The 15,543-nt window shown below is 37.4% G+C and overlaps 1 protein-coding gene across 2 annotated transcripts in view; it reads right to left on the reverse strand.

Annotated features, from left to right (window-relative positions):
• LOC122402239 (division abnormally delayed protein) overlaps positions 1-15,543 on the reverse strand; it is an 80,591-nt gene that overhangs the window by 60,421 nt on the left and 4,627 nt on the right. Inside the window, exons 1-2 of one of the 2 annotated variants that reach the window (XM_043404863.1) lie at positions 14,753-14,844; positions 14,538-14,678 (exon numbers count right to left, since the gene is read on the reverse strand). Coding sequence is in view for 1 of the 2 variants with exons in the window: in XM_043404862.1 (XP_043260797.1) it covers positions 14,538-14,678 (141 nt within the window). In the remaining variant the exon portion in view is untranslated. Of the gene's footprint in view, positions 1-14,537; positions 14,679-14,752; positions 14,845-15,543 lie in introns of those variants that run through there. The other variant, XM_043404862.1, reaches the window with a different exon arrangement.

The following is a 15,543-nucleotide window of genomic DNA, read 5'->3' on the forward strand; positions in this document are numbered from 1 at the left end:
GGAAACGTTTTGGAGCGCTTAATCCACGTGAGACTAATCTTCACGTGATTACGAGGTGCCTAGAATGTGGTGGTCATGCTACCTCGCCCCACTATGAGCCCCGCCACGCCCACAGCCCCAACAAGTTGCTAAAAAATAACACAGAAAAAACTAGCGGAATTTGCGTTGGCAAAGTCACCTCGAGTTCAATATTAAATTACAATTTTAATACATTTATAATTGGTAAACAAATTATTCTATTAAATACCTTTAATTGCGAGGTTAGGAATATTTTGTGTATTTTCTACCTTTGTAAAACAGTGTTCCTTCGCGTATTCTCGGGACGTAAACTTCGATTTCAGACCGTGTGCCCGCCACAGTAACATCTGACAAGCCAGTTGAATAAATTACGATGGACTTGTCGATTCGAGGGAGAAGAATCGGTTTCCACTCCCGGGTCACGGATGCTTGCATAATTTATTTCTCGAAAAAGTCTCGCGTCCAAAATTCAGCGAAACCGAAGATAATTAATTCATTACTGGCTCCGCGAAACCTGTTTTCGCCGGATCGTGAACGAATCGCCGCGCCACGGCGGCCATCTTTGACCACCTTCGGCGACGAGAGCGCGCTGCGCGCGCCGCTGACGGTTGAAAATCTCGATAGAGTAGAAACCGGTACAATAAACATGGCGAACCGGTGGAAATGCGTTTTCCGTGAGTGCCGAAAATAGAACGGGAGAGACAGAAACACAGACACAGGGTTGCCCGGGGAACGAAACACGCGAAACATGACTTTCGTTTCGTTTTCGATCCTGTTCTTCCATTTTTCGTACACAGAGGCGGATTGAATTCTTTAAAATGTTTAAACAGTAGCTACGAGCCTCTGCATTGGTCTATTTGGCTATGAATTCTGTCTGGGTTGGAGAAAAGTTCGTACAAACTGACGATTTTTTTTAAAAGTTCGTTTTTGATTTTTAATAAATTTGATCGACGCTCTAGGGAAATTTTTTGTAATACTTTTTTATAGGTATTCGTGAGCACTAACTCAGGAATAAGTTTCAATGTATTTACTATTGTAGAAGTTATGGTTGTTTGAAAATTGGACCACTTTTTGGGGGTTTTCCTCATTTTTAGGTATCAAGCAACAACTTTTTGAATATTTTCGGAGTTTCTATATGTTCTTCAATAAAATACGCGTTGTTTGTTATTTTAAACTTTAAAATTCTCCAATCCGTTCAGGAGTTATGATGTTTTAAAGATTTGCATTTCTGGCCACTTGTTATATTTTCAGTAAAGAATTTTTTTCTCGAAAATGCGCAGGAATTCGGGGGTATGTATATTCACCAAAAATGATTGTAATTCACCCCTGCAACTGAAAATAATTTTTTTAGAACAATTTGAAAAATTTTTTTTCGTCAAAAAATTTCATACTTTCTCGAATTTTTTTCTCGAAAATGGGTAGGATTTCGGGGGTATGTCTATTGACCAAAAATAATTGTAATTGACCCCTCTAACTAGGTATAATTTTTTTAGATCGATTTGAAATTTTTCATTTTTGCCCCAAAATTTAGGCACTTACTCGAATTTTTTTCTCGAAAGTGAGTAAGATTTCGGGGTATGTCTATTGACCAAAAATAATTGTAATTGACCCCTCTAACTAGCTATAATTTTTTCAGATCGATTTGAAATTTTTTAATTTTTCAATTCTATCAATTTAAAAAAAAAAAAACACTATTTCGAAAAATTCCAACTTCCTTCTCCCCGTTGTCGTCCCATTCCTCCACGTGAAATTACTATACTAGACTGTTCGATACACCCCCGAACAAAAAGATAGCACGCGTGCTATCATTAAGCCCTAAAGGATAGGTTCAGAATTCACGTCGTGGCCAGGGTGCATGCACGAAGGCAGTGTAGCTGGTCTCCGGTTCGCGAGCGTGCCTATATATTCCCCAGGAAGACTAACTTTATCGGCCGACCAACCCCCTACGCTCTTTGTCGATGCAAATCCCGAAAATCCTCCGTTACTATTTTATCTCTCCAACGATTCCTCGACGAGCTGCTACCTGACGTACTCGAAATGCAAATTTCCATTTAACTCCATTGTCGCTCAAATTGCTCAGCGATGTTCAACTGTTTCCCTTAAAAAATATTCTAAACTTGCTCTAATAGCCTATGGATACCTAAATAAAGCTAGAATAATGAAAATTAGCCAAGCAAAAGGGGTGCAAATCTAATACTGTTCCTCGTGCGTTAATTTCTAAAAATGAAGTACAATTGTTTCACAACACTCTGATTCTTAGCTCTCTATTTGAGAGACGGTGAGTGTGTGCCTGCAGGCTCGCGCGAAGAGACACTGCAACTGCTGAAAGTAGACACTCCCAAGTCTATCCACCCCCGAAGCGACCAGTTCAATTTGTTTCAGTTTAATAATCACGTAAAAATTATCATCCATCCAAGAAACTCGTCCATCATCGAGAGGAGTACGCGATAATTTATTTTTAATAAAAAGATAACTTTCGTTCATTAGCGAAATCCATTATTTGCGTGGAAAAGCCGCTGCGAGACTCGGGTTCGCCTCATTGTGCGCCGCGAAACAAAAGTTTCGGCTCGCCTCGTTAGGCATTTTTGAAAGTTACGGTGCTACCGAATAAACGTCCCGATCGCCCTGCCGTGGATAGAGATATACGAGGGTAAAGTTGGAAGGCGCGAATTTCCCGGGGAAATGCGATACAACGAGGTAAGCTGCATCACGAATCCCCCTTTGGATCGCTGCAGGTTAGAGTGGACCGCGTTGTCCTCCATATATTCGCATATGCGGCTCGCTAACTTCCCCAGAACCCCCCGGGGGCCACCGTGTAAACGCGGAAATTCGATACCATTCTTCATTCTTCTTCGTCCACCAAATTTTAACCAACGCCCTTGGTACGGTTCCATACACTCTGCATTTGGTATTTTTCTTGCAATTTTTCACTCATTTTTCACCCATTAAAATTTTACCCAAGGGGTGGTCGAACACCCTGTATAGAAAACTAATTTTAATCTATGAAGTATCCATTACCACCATGGGGCGTGGTGGTAGAGTAGTCGACTTCCACCCAGTGGGCCCCAAGTTCGATTCCCCGAGGACCATAAAAGTTTTTTCTCTTAATATAATTAAGTTTTAATTATAAAATTCATACATAAAAGTGATAATTAACTTCCAAATGAAGTGTCTATGCATTAAAATTAAATTAAAATTGGTATGTATCAAAAATGTAATATTGACAATTGGGTTAAAATTCTCGTTGGGATGACTCCCCAGTCTCCGTCTTTCGCGTTTATGCATCATCGAGGCCCGCGAATCGTTTTGATAGATACTTTTCCCTGCCAAAAGACATCCGATTCCGCGATCATTAGAGATAAGAACCCGGGGGGGGCCCCATTGTCCGTTTCTAAACGTGACTCGTACGAGATAGCAGAATAGGCACCGCCCGGGGGACAAAAGGGGCGCACGGAAAAGAAGCCTCCGATTCTTTTTCTATCCTCTTCCGCAACGGCAATTAATGGGGGCCCCGCCAACGTTAATTGTCACCCGCGGTTTAATTCCACGAGTTACGACCACGGCATTTTCCACATTTTCTCCGGTTCCCGTCGTTCCTTCGTCTTTTTCCATCCACGAAACAACTCACACACTTACTTTAATATTCCGGGGTACAATTATAATATTTATAACGTTAATTTTTTCTTGGTTTAACCATTTTTTTCTCCTTAGTTTTCTAATTTCTCAGCTACTACTGTGGATGGTAGAATTTTACCCCGATTATCACAATACCAAATTTTTATATTTTTTTATATATACCGTTTTTTTTTAATTTTAAATACAAAGAGACACTTTATTAATTAGAAGCTAATTAATTAGCACTCTTATGTACGAATTTCATTATTAAAACTTAATTATATTAACAGAAAAAACTTACCGTAATTCTCCGGGGAATCGAACTCGGGCCAACCGCGTGGGAGTCGAGTACCTAACCACCACGCCCCATAGTGGTGATCGAAACTTAATAGATTAGATTCGAATTTGTGAATAGTAACGAAACAAATAAATTCTTTTAAAATTCGAATAGACGAACGATCGAGTGTTACCGTGTTTCGAAGCACGTGGAATCTTGCAACGCATTTATCGCGCCTCGATAACCATGACACGCGCACGTTGCATTTAAACGTAATCGTGGAACGACTTTTAAATGGATTATCTGCTGAAGGTGATATTATTGCGCAGTAGTAAAAATCTCATTAAAAGTCTACTTACGTCTGGCGATCATTTTTAGATTAATTTTCACATACATGGAATCACTAATACAAATAAATAAGAAAAATAATATTATTGCCATTTCTGTTTCGAGTGTTATTTTGTTGTCAACAATTGTTTAAAGTATACTTGTCAGTGGGAATATTTTTGTATTTATTAAATTTTTAAACATAAAATATTTCATATTTATCATTCGTCGTTTCTAGATATAAATGATTAGGACTCTAATCTCTCGATTACATATGTCTGCTTCTTCAGACGTTCAAATAATGAAACACATACGTGTAATTGCTCGTTAATTGCAAAGAGACGTCTCCGTATATGCAAATTGGATAAATGCAATGCCAGCAAGCCTCCTGAACGATGTTTCAAAACAACACAAGGCTATAAAAATGTATTATTCAGCTAATCGGTTCGAATTAGCAATTTAGAAGCGCGTTTTAAATGTTTATAAAAGGGCCACTGATTTTCAAATAAATAAAAATGTAAAAAAAAACTTATTCGAGATAAATTAAATCGATATAAATTTTACAATTAATTTATGGTTATTTGCATTAAAAATGGTTGTTTTTTTAAAAAAAATCGTCATGTCAAACGGTACGAAATTGTATTATCGATCTCCGATTACGAATTCGAGTAACGACTGGATGAAATCGTAATTCGAGGCATGCATTCCTATCGCCGTGATACGCATCAAATCATACACGCGTGCAACGAAGTATGTCGAAGCGCTGCACATTCGGCGCAGCGATATTTTTATCTCTGCCAGCTCGATAAGAAAGCACCGGTAACGATACAATAACATAAACTTCATTCGTGTATCAAATTTCATGTAAATTGTCCGTGGAGCTAATTGCAATTCTATCCAGAAGAAACCCCGACCGATAGTTTTACATAATGGTGTACATTTTCACTTCGGAACATTTCAACCAGTTCTGGGGCGAAAAAGTGTCGGGGGAACCTGCCTCCACATTTCCTTTTGCGCGACGTCTACCGGTCGATATTCTATTTATCATAAAATATCGCTGTTTATTTCGACGTGTGCGCGCGCAACGCGCGGGAACTTTTGAAGCCTGACGGCCCGCATTATACGAGAAAGCGAACTTTCTGCTAGTAAATTTTACGTCGAGGAAAGGAAAGTGTTCCAACGACAACAGTGGACAAAGTTTTAGACTTGGACGATACATTGGGCAAAGAAAATTTTATTGGTCGAGTTCGTAAAAAAATTTTTCTTTTCTATTTTAATTTGAATGTTTTGCAAAATGATTATTCGAATTTTAAAATGTTTTGCAAAGTGACTATTCGCTTCAGTATATTTTCAGTTATGGTTGATTAAAATTAATATTGCCAAAATCAGCACATTTTTTTGGCCAACCCGATATATCAATTAAGATTCTCTTTTTTTGGGAATTTGAATGCTTTGAATAAGGTTTATAAAATGATTTATGTTTGCAATTATGATTGATTAAATAGTGGGAGAAAGTGAATAAGAAAAAAATTTGTTGAATGAGAAAAGAGAAAATGTGGAAGCAAGTGCGTAGAAAATGAGACGATATCGAGACAGGACGTTCGAGGAGACTCCTTACACGAAAGTGTCGTGTCGCGTAGGCGGTTCGTTCCGGATTCCTCGTCCACCTCCTCTTTTGCCACCCGTTGTTTAGTCAGTCTCTTTCGTCCTCCTCTTTCTCGTTCGCGGCATAGTAGGTGCATGCCTTTGTGAAATCGTCACTGAGTCGACCCTGAGACGTCTCGAGGGTGGACGACTACAGTGACTTTTCAACTTCCCAGACTACGGTGCTCCACCATTACACATTATGACCACTAATTTACCGTGTCCTTTTATTCTGCTCTAAGGGGGCTCTGCCCCCTTTCAAAATTTTTCTTTTCGATTAATTTCCAAGTATGTTTGCTACCTCTTGCAAAGACAACCAAATCTTGTGACTGGTTAAAAATTACTAATTTTTAGCCTTCAAAAATTTTATGGGGAGACTCAAAAATAATAACCTAATTGTTTGGCTGTTTAAATGTAACTAAAGTGACACACTATATATGGTTTTTGAAACAAAATTTTTAAAAAATTCCAAATTTTATAAAAGACTAATTTATGGATTTAAAAAGTTTCAATTTTAAAAATTCTATGAGGAAATTTAAAAATAATAACCTAATTTTTTGGTTTTTTAAAACTAAATTAAAAGAGGATTTCAAATTTTGTAAAAGACTAAAATTTCAACTTTCAAAAATTCTGTGGGAAAATTTGAAAATAATAACCTAATTTTTTGGCTTTTTAAAAATAACTAAATTAACACACTATATGTATAACATTTGCAACAAAATTAAATAAGAATTTCTAATTTTGTAAACGACTAATTTATGAATTTTGAAAGGCAAAATTTGAGGTTTAAGAAATCCTATAAAATTTTGGCATCGATGCTTTTGGAAGCAACTTCCCAAAAAGATGGCGTCAAATTATTAGAAATGAACTTTTAAGCGATGCACGCGACGTGAATATAGAAGGTTAGATAATACGCTATTTATTTATTGGTACCTTGAAAAAGTAATTCCAGTGTAATCTCGTCATGAATTTTAAAAGGCTTCGATATTCAACAGTGCATGAAATGCGCCATCGAAGCTCGAAATTGCTATGCACGATACTATGTAAATAGTAGAGCTACAGGTGTTCTGAATCTCCCCTTTAATAACGAAGAATTCCTATAAACCTCCTCCTTACATTTTTCCTCGACTCTAATACAAGTATAATTGTATAATTGTATCTAAACAGTGATTAATTAAATTAACAAGTAAAAGTAACTTCGTTTGTAAATTAAAAAATATTTCCCCTAGAAAACGAAAAGTTTCTAGATTTTATGAAAATAATTAGAACAAAGTCCTTTTATCCATAAACGATAAACAAACGGTAACGAACGAAGCTAATTGCGTTATGTAATGCCGAGAGAAATTTCGTTCGACGTTCTGTCACGAGTTTAAAATAAATTACAGCGATGCAGGCCGATGACCTGGCCCGCCCAGCACGTGCAAAAATCTTGTTCTTCCCCTAGCAGCCCGCCACACGCGGAGCCAAGAGCATCGTAAGAAAACGATTCGGTCACAAGGATTTCTAATTAAGAACGTTTTACTCTCCGTTCGAAACCTAAACCTAAACCTAAACCCACTTTACGCGTTCTAAATCATTTTTAAACTCCCCCTTTCCATGTATTTAATACCCACAAAAAAAAATAATTTACTGCAATTTATTTTTCTTTAATGGATTAATCTTTGAGAACATGTATTTAACTGATTAGAATTTTTTAATGTGTATTATATGTATATTTAGAGGTTTGGTTATTTAATTTAGCTAGATTAGTCATAGTTTTATTGTGTGACCTTACAGTGACCGTACAGTGACCTTACAATGACCGTACAGTGACCTTACAATGACCTTACAGTGATTTTTAATTATAAAACAAATTAAAATTGTTATAGTAGGTTTTCTAAGTGCAAAATAATTTTTTTTCTGTGTCTAAAAATATTAAAAAAGAGACTTATGAAAACTAAATCATTTTTAAACCTTCCATTTTAATGTGTTTATTAGTCAAAACAAAAAATATTGAATGGATTAGAATTTTGAAACTATTATCATATATTTGGACGTGAATTAATTATTTAATATAGCTAGATTATACCCAATTTAATTATCTTCATTTTCTGTGACCCCCTGTGACCCCCTGTGACCTTTGAGTGACCTCCAATTATAGATCATTGAGGTTCCCACTAAAAAAACAAACTAAAATTGTTTATGGTACGTTTTTTGAGTGCAGTGTAATTTTTTTTCTGTGTCTAAATATGGAAATATTAAAAAGGTAACTACAGAGGCAGCTGGGAAACGCTTTGATTCTAAATACGGACTGAAACCGAGAATTCCAATGGTACCGAGAAGGGGGGCACACGTAAATAGCCCAGAATGGAAACATTAATGTAATTTGACATCGAGATAATTTTCCTTATACGCCATGGAAGACTCCATTGTTCGGTGTTGTCGGCATAAAACGTGTCTCACGCGTGTCGAGGTTCATGAATGCATCAGCAACAATAATAGCGACGCTCTCCCGCTGGGCGGGACAACGAATGCACTTTGAATCGCAGCGGTTGTACTTGTTGATATTTTAACAGCCCCACCTGCGAAAAGGGGGGTACAGAGATACTTTTAACCCTAACGATATACCATCGATATTAACTCCAATTGACTTTATAATTAAATAAACAAAATTATTTTAACATTTTGTGTATGCAAAATTAAAGTTGGGGGATTAATTATTAAGGTGTCTAATTTAAGGGGGTATTTCAGTATGAACCTTTGGAAAAATCGATTTTTTATAATTTGGAAACTATATCTGCAAGACCTTACTATGATAGTTGAGAATCTAGTTGAACGATTGGCTCAAAATTTTAGATACACTTTCAGTACACGTGTGGCTATAGTTTCTATTAAAATAGACTCGAAATTTTCATTTTTTTATGTTTTTTTAGGCCCCTGAAGTTGGAAATAAACATGGAAAAATCGATTTTTTATAATTTGGAAAATATATCAGCAAAACCTTACTATGATAGCTGAGAATCTACTTGAATAATTGACTCAAAATTTTAGATACACTTTCAGTACACGTGTAGATATTGTTTTTAGTAAAATAGACTCGAAATATTCATTTTTTTTATTTTTTTTAGGCTTCTGAAATTGAAAGTAAATATCGAAAAATTGTTAATTTAAATTCAAAGTGTTGTCATTTTTTAAATTATTGAATTTTTTTTTTATTTTGGTATTGGTTATAGTAGAACTCATACTAATTAAGGATACTTCGTGTTTTTTCATTTTAGAGAAATTGAATGGCCAGAATATTGGATAATGTGAGACCTTTTTTGAAAGTGACTATGTTTGACTATGTTTGACTATGTTTGACTGTGTTTGACTGTGTTTGACTATGTTTGAAAGTATGTGGAGTCATCAATTTTAATTTTTTAACTGAAATATGCATAAATAAACTCAGACCTCTTTTAAAAGTGACTATGTTTGACTCTGTTTGACTCTATTTGACTCTATTTGACTTTGTTTGACTCTGATTGACTCTATTTGACTCTATTTGACTCTGTTTGACTATCTTAGACTATATTTGACTATATTTGAAAGTATGCAGAGCCATAAATTTCAACTTTCTAACTAAAATATGTATAAATAAACTCAGACCTAACCCAGACCTCTTTTAAAAGTGACTATGTTTGACTCTGTTTGACTCTGACTCAGTTTGACTCTGTTTGACTATGTTTGACTAAGTTTGAAAGTATGCAGAGTCATCAATTTCCACTTTTAACTGAAATATGCATAAATAAACCCAGATCTCTTTTAAAAGTGACTCTGTTTGTCTCTGTTTGACTCTATTTGGCTCTGTTTGACTCTATTTGACTCTGTTTGACTCTGTTTGACTCTGTTTGACTACTTCTGACTATATTTGACTATATTAGAAGCATACAGAGCCATAAATTTCAAGTTTTTAACTAAAATATATATAACTAAACCCAAACCTAACCCAGACCTCTTTTAAAAGTGACTCTGTTTGACCATGTTTGAGGGTCCACTGTGCCACCAATTTTAACTCAATTCCTTCCAAAAAATTATGAAATATCACTCCAATATCTACGAATAAACCCTCCAAATTTGACCGCAAAAGGTCTGATAGTTTATTCAGAAAAAATTCCTTAACACCGGAAGACCTCCTTAAGGAAGAAAAGCGGCCTGGTGTTTGGAGAGACCCGTTAATTGAATAATACCTAGGAAGGTATTATCGTATCGCCGTGGTATCCGCGTTGCAGGCCAGATATACGGCCACAGGGCAAAACAACCTCGCGATAATTACCGCTAGCACATTTCGTGGTCGAATGGAGCGACCAGTTTCGAATTCGTGGCCCGGAGGTTTCGTGCAAGCTGCACTTTCCAGAGAGCATCAAACAGTATTACAAATTGCAATGCACGCACAGCCTTATACGGATACGAGAAAGCAAGCTCTCCTCCCCCCCTTGCCCCCTCACACCGATTCGAACCGTGGAACCTGGTCCTGGACATCAAACAAGACCAGATATTCACCAACCCATACACACTGACGAATATAAATACCAACACAATCGCGTTTACGAAATATTTTATTCAAACGCCTTTAGGGAATATTAAATATATTTTGTTTGAATTAGTTCGGTTTTATAGTTGGAATTCTAGAGACAATGGCGAACAGGGCTAAATATAATAGATCGCCTTTGGGTTCGCAAAGCTTTTCTATTCCTGTACTGGAACGCCAAAAGGGAGAATCTACGCGAGAACTTCGACGGAATTAGAAGCCCCCGATTTTTCACTTTGTTTTTCATACTTTGCTTTCGATCCTTTTACTTCTTCGATTTTCTCGATCGAAATTCTCGGGATAGTGTTTAAATATTACATCTTGCAAGAAAAAACAGTGAACAAAGATGATATACCAATATGGCGACTAGAAATAGTGAACTCACGCACGCGTGACAATGGCCGTCTAGGGGTTGGTAAATAATTAAGGTTTGGAAAATAGAATACATTAATTGGGAGAAAAATTACGCTAGAATTTCGCCAGAATTAAGAACCCCTATTTTTCATACCTTAATTTTCTTTTTCGATTTTCATTATTTTGTTGGATTTTCTCGATTGAAACTCTTGGGATAGTGTTTAAATATTACATCTTGCAAGAAAAAACAGTGAACAAACATGATATACCAATATGGCGACTAGAAATAGTGAACTCACGCACGCGTGACAATGGCCGTCTAAGGGTTGGTAAATAATTAAGGTTTGGAAAATAGAATACATTAATTTGGAGAAAAATTACGCTAGAATTTCGCCAGAATTGAAAGCCCCTATTTTTCATACTTTAATTTTCTTTTTCGATTTTCATTATTTTGTTGGATTTTCTCGATTGAAACTCTCGAGATACTGTTTAAATTTAACATCTTACAAGAAAAAACAATGAACAAACACAATATACCGACGTAACGACTCGAAATAGTGAACTCACGTAGGCGTGACAATGGCCGTCTACGGGTTGGTAAATAACAAAGATTTTAAAATTAATTTCTAAAAAAATCACACTAATTTAACAATTCTCCGAGTGTCGCCAACTGCATACATGCAACTTTAAAAATCAGCTTCGCTATTTTACTACCCCCTGCACGCGAATTTAAATTTACCTTGGTCCAGTCGTTTACCGAGACCATTTCGTGAAACTCGAGCAGAGATCCCGTACCGTTTTTACGTCATATCAAGAAACGAATCGAGCGAAAGGGTAGAGGAGACAGTGGGGGGTGGAGGAGGAGAAAAAAAGGGGTTGAAAATGGAAATAAGAGAAGTAAAGAAAGGTAGCCGTGGAAGGAACGGTAAAAACGGAAGGGGGGTGGATGGAAGAAATAAAAACTTCGAAAGCTGCAACGCGGCTGTACGTGTCTGGAAAGAAGAGAGAATAAAAGAGGGAAACGAGAAAGCCCAGGGCGGACTAAGAAATGGGAAGAAAAGGATAGAAAAACCACCGCCAACGCTACGGGTTAGGGGAGTGTTGGTTATCGAGAGCTGGATTCCTATTTAACCGTACCTTTCCCGCTAACCAGGCTTCAAAACCTTTAAATTCCCCTGAAATCATGCAACCATCCAGCTACGGGGATACAGAAAACATAAAACGCTCGCTTAATCATATTTGAATGGTTCAAAATTAAAAATTCTGTGATTTATAAAGCGTTTTATATCTTAATTCAATTATCTTTAGATGTTAGAGGTTATAAATGGTGCAAACTTACAAACGGCCATTTTGTACACTACTTTGGACGCCATTGTAGTCCTAACCTTATTCCAGAAATCATATTTGCTTTTTTGAACACTAAAATTCTAATTTATAAAGCGTTTTGTATTTTAATTCAATTATCTTTAAATTTTAGAGGTTATAAATGGTGCAAACTTTCACAAATGGCGGACGCGTTGTAGTTCGTGCAGTCCTAACCTCAAACGCGTCTCTCGCTACATTAGTTCGCCTTCGCTCCGAGACAGGTTGAATGACTCTGTCTACCTTATCGTAAACGTCTCCTAAACACGTGACGTTATCTACGCATAAACACCATAAATTCCGAAAATATACAAATCTACTTACATGCGCCGAGGTACTTCTGCAAACTGACAAACGTAAATGACGGGGAATCCCGTAAGGAGCTCGAATCAAACCGGTTTAAAAGTCGCGCACGCGTTTTGACGCGGACTATACCATTCACGAAAATGCTTGGAAATGTTTGATAAATTCGCTTGGTCGTCAGAATGTAGTCATAGCGGGGCATCAATATACACCGAGCAGATTGCATTGAAAGATGTAACACAGCGAAGGGAGATGGATGGAGCGAAGAAGAGACTTTCAAAAGCGACAACTGAAAAGCGCTGGGAAAAACTTTCCGGCGCAAAAAAAATACGTCCTCCGATCCATTCGAAACCGTTCAACGTGCATTTCAAGTCGAACGATTCACCCGAATTTCCATTCAAACTACCACGCAAAACTGGAAAATAAAATTGCTCGAAAGTTTCGCGAATTATGGGAACGGTTTTAATAGGATGTCGATGGAATTCGAGCTGCCGTGCAATATATAACAGTGATTTCCAAAATTCGTTAAATGTAATCCCAACCAGAACCAAAAACCAACAAATTTTAAACTCATTCTTGTCAATAAATAATTCTTTACTGATGGCATGCTTTTTACAATTTTATTTTTATTTTTAATGGAAAGAGAAATTCTTTAGTATAAAAGATTTAATATGTAAATATAGATAATACTTTTGAATAATTTTATATCTGTTTTTGCATGAGCAATTCTATTTATACAATTTTAAGATGCAAATGATGTATGATGGATCACAGAATAGAATAGAATGAATAGAAATGATTGGATAATTGTTGGACATGAAATATGACTTTTGATTGGTTTGCTTAGAAAGATAACATCAATATTTGAAGATTAGTGCCTAGTAAGAAGACAAAGAAATATGTGTTGCACACTTTGAATGTTATTGATACATATTTTATAGTAAGGAGACTAAATTATACTGCTACATTTCAGAATAGGTCTTGTCAAAGCACAATAGAGAACTTTGAGAGTATTGGAACCACTATGAATAAGTTCTAGAGAGTTGAGACTACTGGAAATAACTTTTCCATAATGTACTTTGAAAGATAAGTTAGAAGAGAAAGTAATACCAAAGTAATTAGAAGCAATGTTACTTTTTCTATTACTAAATCTAAGAACATGATACTTAGCTAGATTGAGGGACAATTTATTTAACAAGAACCACTTCTGAAGCTTGTGGAGGCCATCTTGGGTGCTTTGCTGATTAAAGACACATTTATGAATCTTTTTAGTTAGATAAACTTGGGTGTTGTTCTCTTATGAATTATTATAGGTTCCTGTGCTAGCAGACCAACAATTTCACAGATTGTCAACCCGTCACTTTGGGTTCTTTGCTGATTAAAGACACATTTATAAATCTTGAGATTACTACATATTATAAATAGAAACTTTTGCCTTTCCCAGTTAGACAAACTTGGGTGTTCTCTTCTGGATTATTATAGGTTCCTGTGACCAGATTTGGCTAACTAGGTTACAGTTAGGGCTCTGCTAGCAGACCAACAATTTCACAGATTGTCAACCCGTTATTATGCCAAGGTGGTGCAAGAAGCCTGATCTTAATCACGAGTCTGTGGTCAAATAGAGGATCAGGATCAGTCGTTTCAGACAACGCGAGAAGCCCAGCGGCTAGGAACGACCCCGCTTCAGGGGGAAAGAGGGGGCCCCCAGTGCCATAAACTATTTAGGCGAGCCTGCCGCTTGTCCCGCCCACGGGAAAACGGCGAAATACGTTACAGTTCATCCCAGACCAGCCCAGTAAGGACGTTTTTATCTGCGGAATCCACGTCACACGACGAATCACCAGGAAACATTTTAGGATCCTAATCTTGGACGTACTACGTCGACCTTATTCGCCCTACGATCAGAGCAACTTTACGGCCCTACGATAATACAACACACGACGAAGTAGGATCAGAAGAGACGGGGTCCCATGAGTTAACCTATAAACCAGAACAAAATGGACGCCACGCGCGGGCACAGATGACGAAATTTCCATGAGAATGTTATTGCTATTTGGATATGGGAATTTTTAGATTTACTGTCTCGCTTACCCCTTAGTGCATCGGCGGTTGTCGCCAGGAGACCTTGCAGGCTTCTGCTGTGATGGTGGATCAGATCGTGGAAATCTGTTCTGGCTTGATGTCTCAACTGGTCTTCAGTCTTTTTGTTACAGCACAATCCATTGCAGGTTGCTGAAATAATGAAGAAATATTTTTAATTTACGGTCGAACCTAACCTGTTAAATTTCGTTTCGTGAAAGGAATACCTTACGAGTCAGTTTGAGTCATCGTATCGCGTGACTCGGTTCGTCGAAGAGGGGCTGTTTTACAACCTAACCTAAACATAATCGCGATACCGTCTTTACTAGCGCCGAATTTAACCGTAACACGAAAACTTAAGGAGGACATCTAGCGTCCGGCCGCCTCGTGCAATTACGTACGACGATTGCTCGATAAAATACGATAGAGTCTCGCGTGTGTGCCGCGGAGGTCATGAATGGAGAAATAGAACGAGGCTAACGGGACCCTCAAGATGTCCTGGCTGGTTTCAATTGGTCCTTTTGGCCTCATTCTACTTTTTCATCTCTTCCTACCCGGCGACCGATAGTCTGTCCTCGAATCTTGTACGCGTGCCCCATTTTGCCAAATGTATTGCGTCACCGAGGGCATAATTTGTTTACCCGTGGATACCGTCGAGTATCCGAGCGCTGGCGTCGCCCTCGACAATACGAAACGGCGGCACTTGACGCGAGAAATAAAATAGCGATAAAAGCACTTCGAAACACTGTAATAACTTCGACACACTTGTCAGCTCGAGACCATAAGTTTGCGCGCGCTTTTATCCATCGCACTACGACGTTACCTTCAACTTTAATCGTCGTAAACCGAAGTCAATCGAAAATAAACTGTCGCGTTTTATATCTTTTCTTCTCGAACGATAAAAAAGAAAACATAACCGCGTAGGAAATTGTCTGTGTTGGGTCGTTGCACGAATTCTTTTAGCGAAATGTCGTTGACCGGAAAAAGAGACATTCGCCTCGCAGCCAGGCGACTACAC

The sequence above is a fragment of the Colletes gigas genome, unplaced genomic scaffold, assembly GCF_013123115.1.
Source record: "Colletes gigas isolate AHSC1104 unplaced genomic scaffold, ASM1312311v1 Colletes_gigas_Sc00034, whole genome shotgun sequence".
Taxonomy (NCBI): Eukaryota; Metazoa; Arthropoda; class Insecta; order Hymenoptera; family Colletidae; genus Colletes; species Colletes gigas.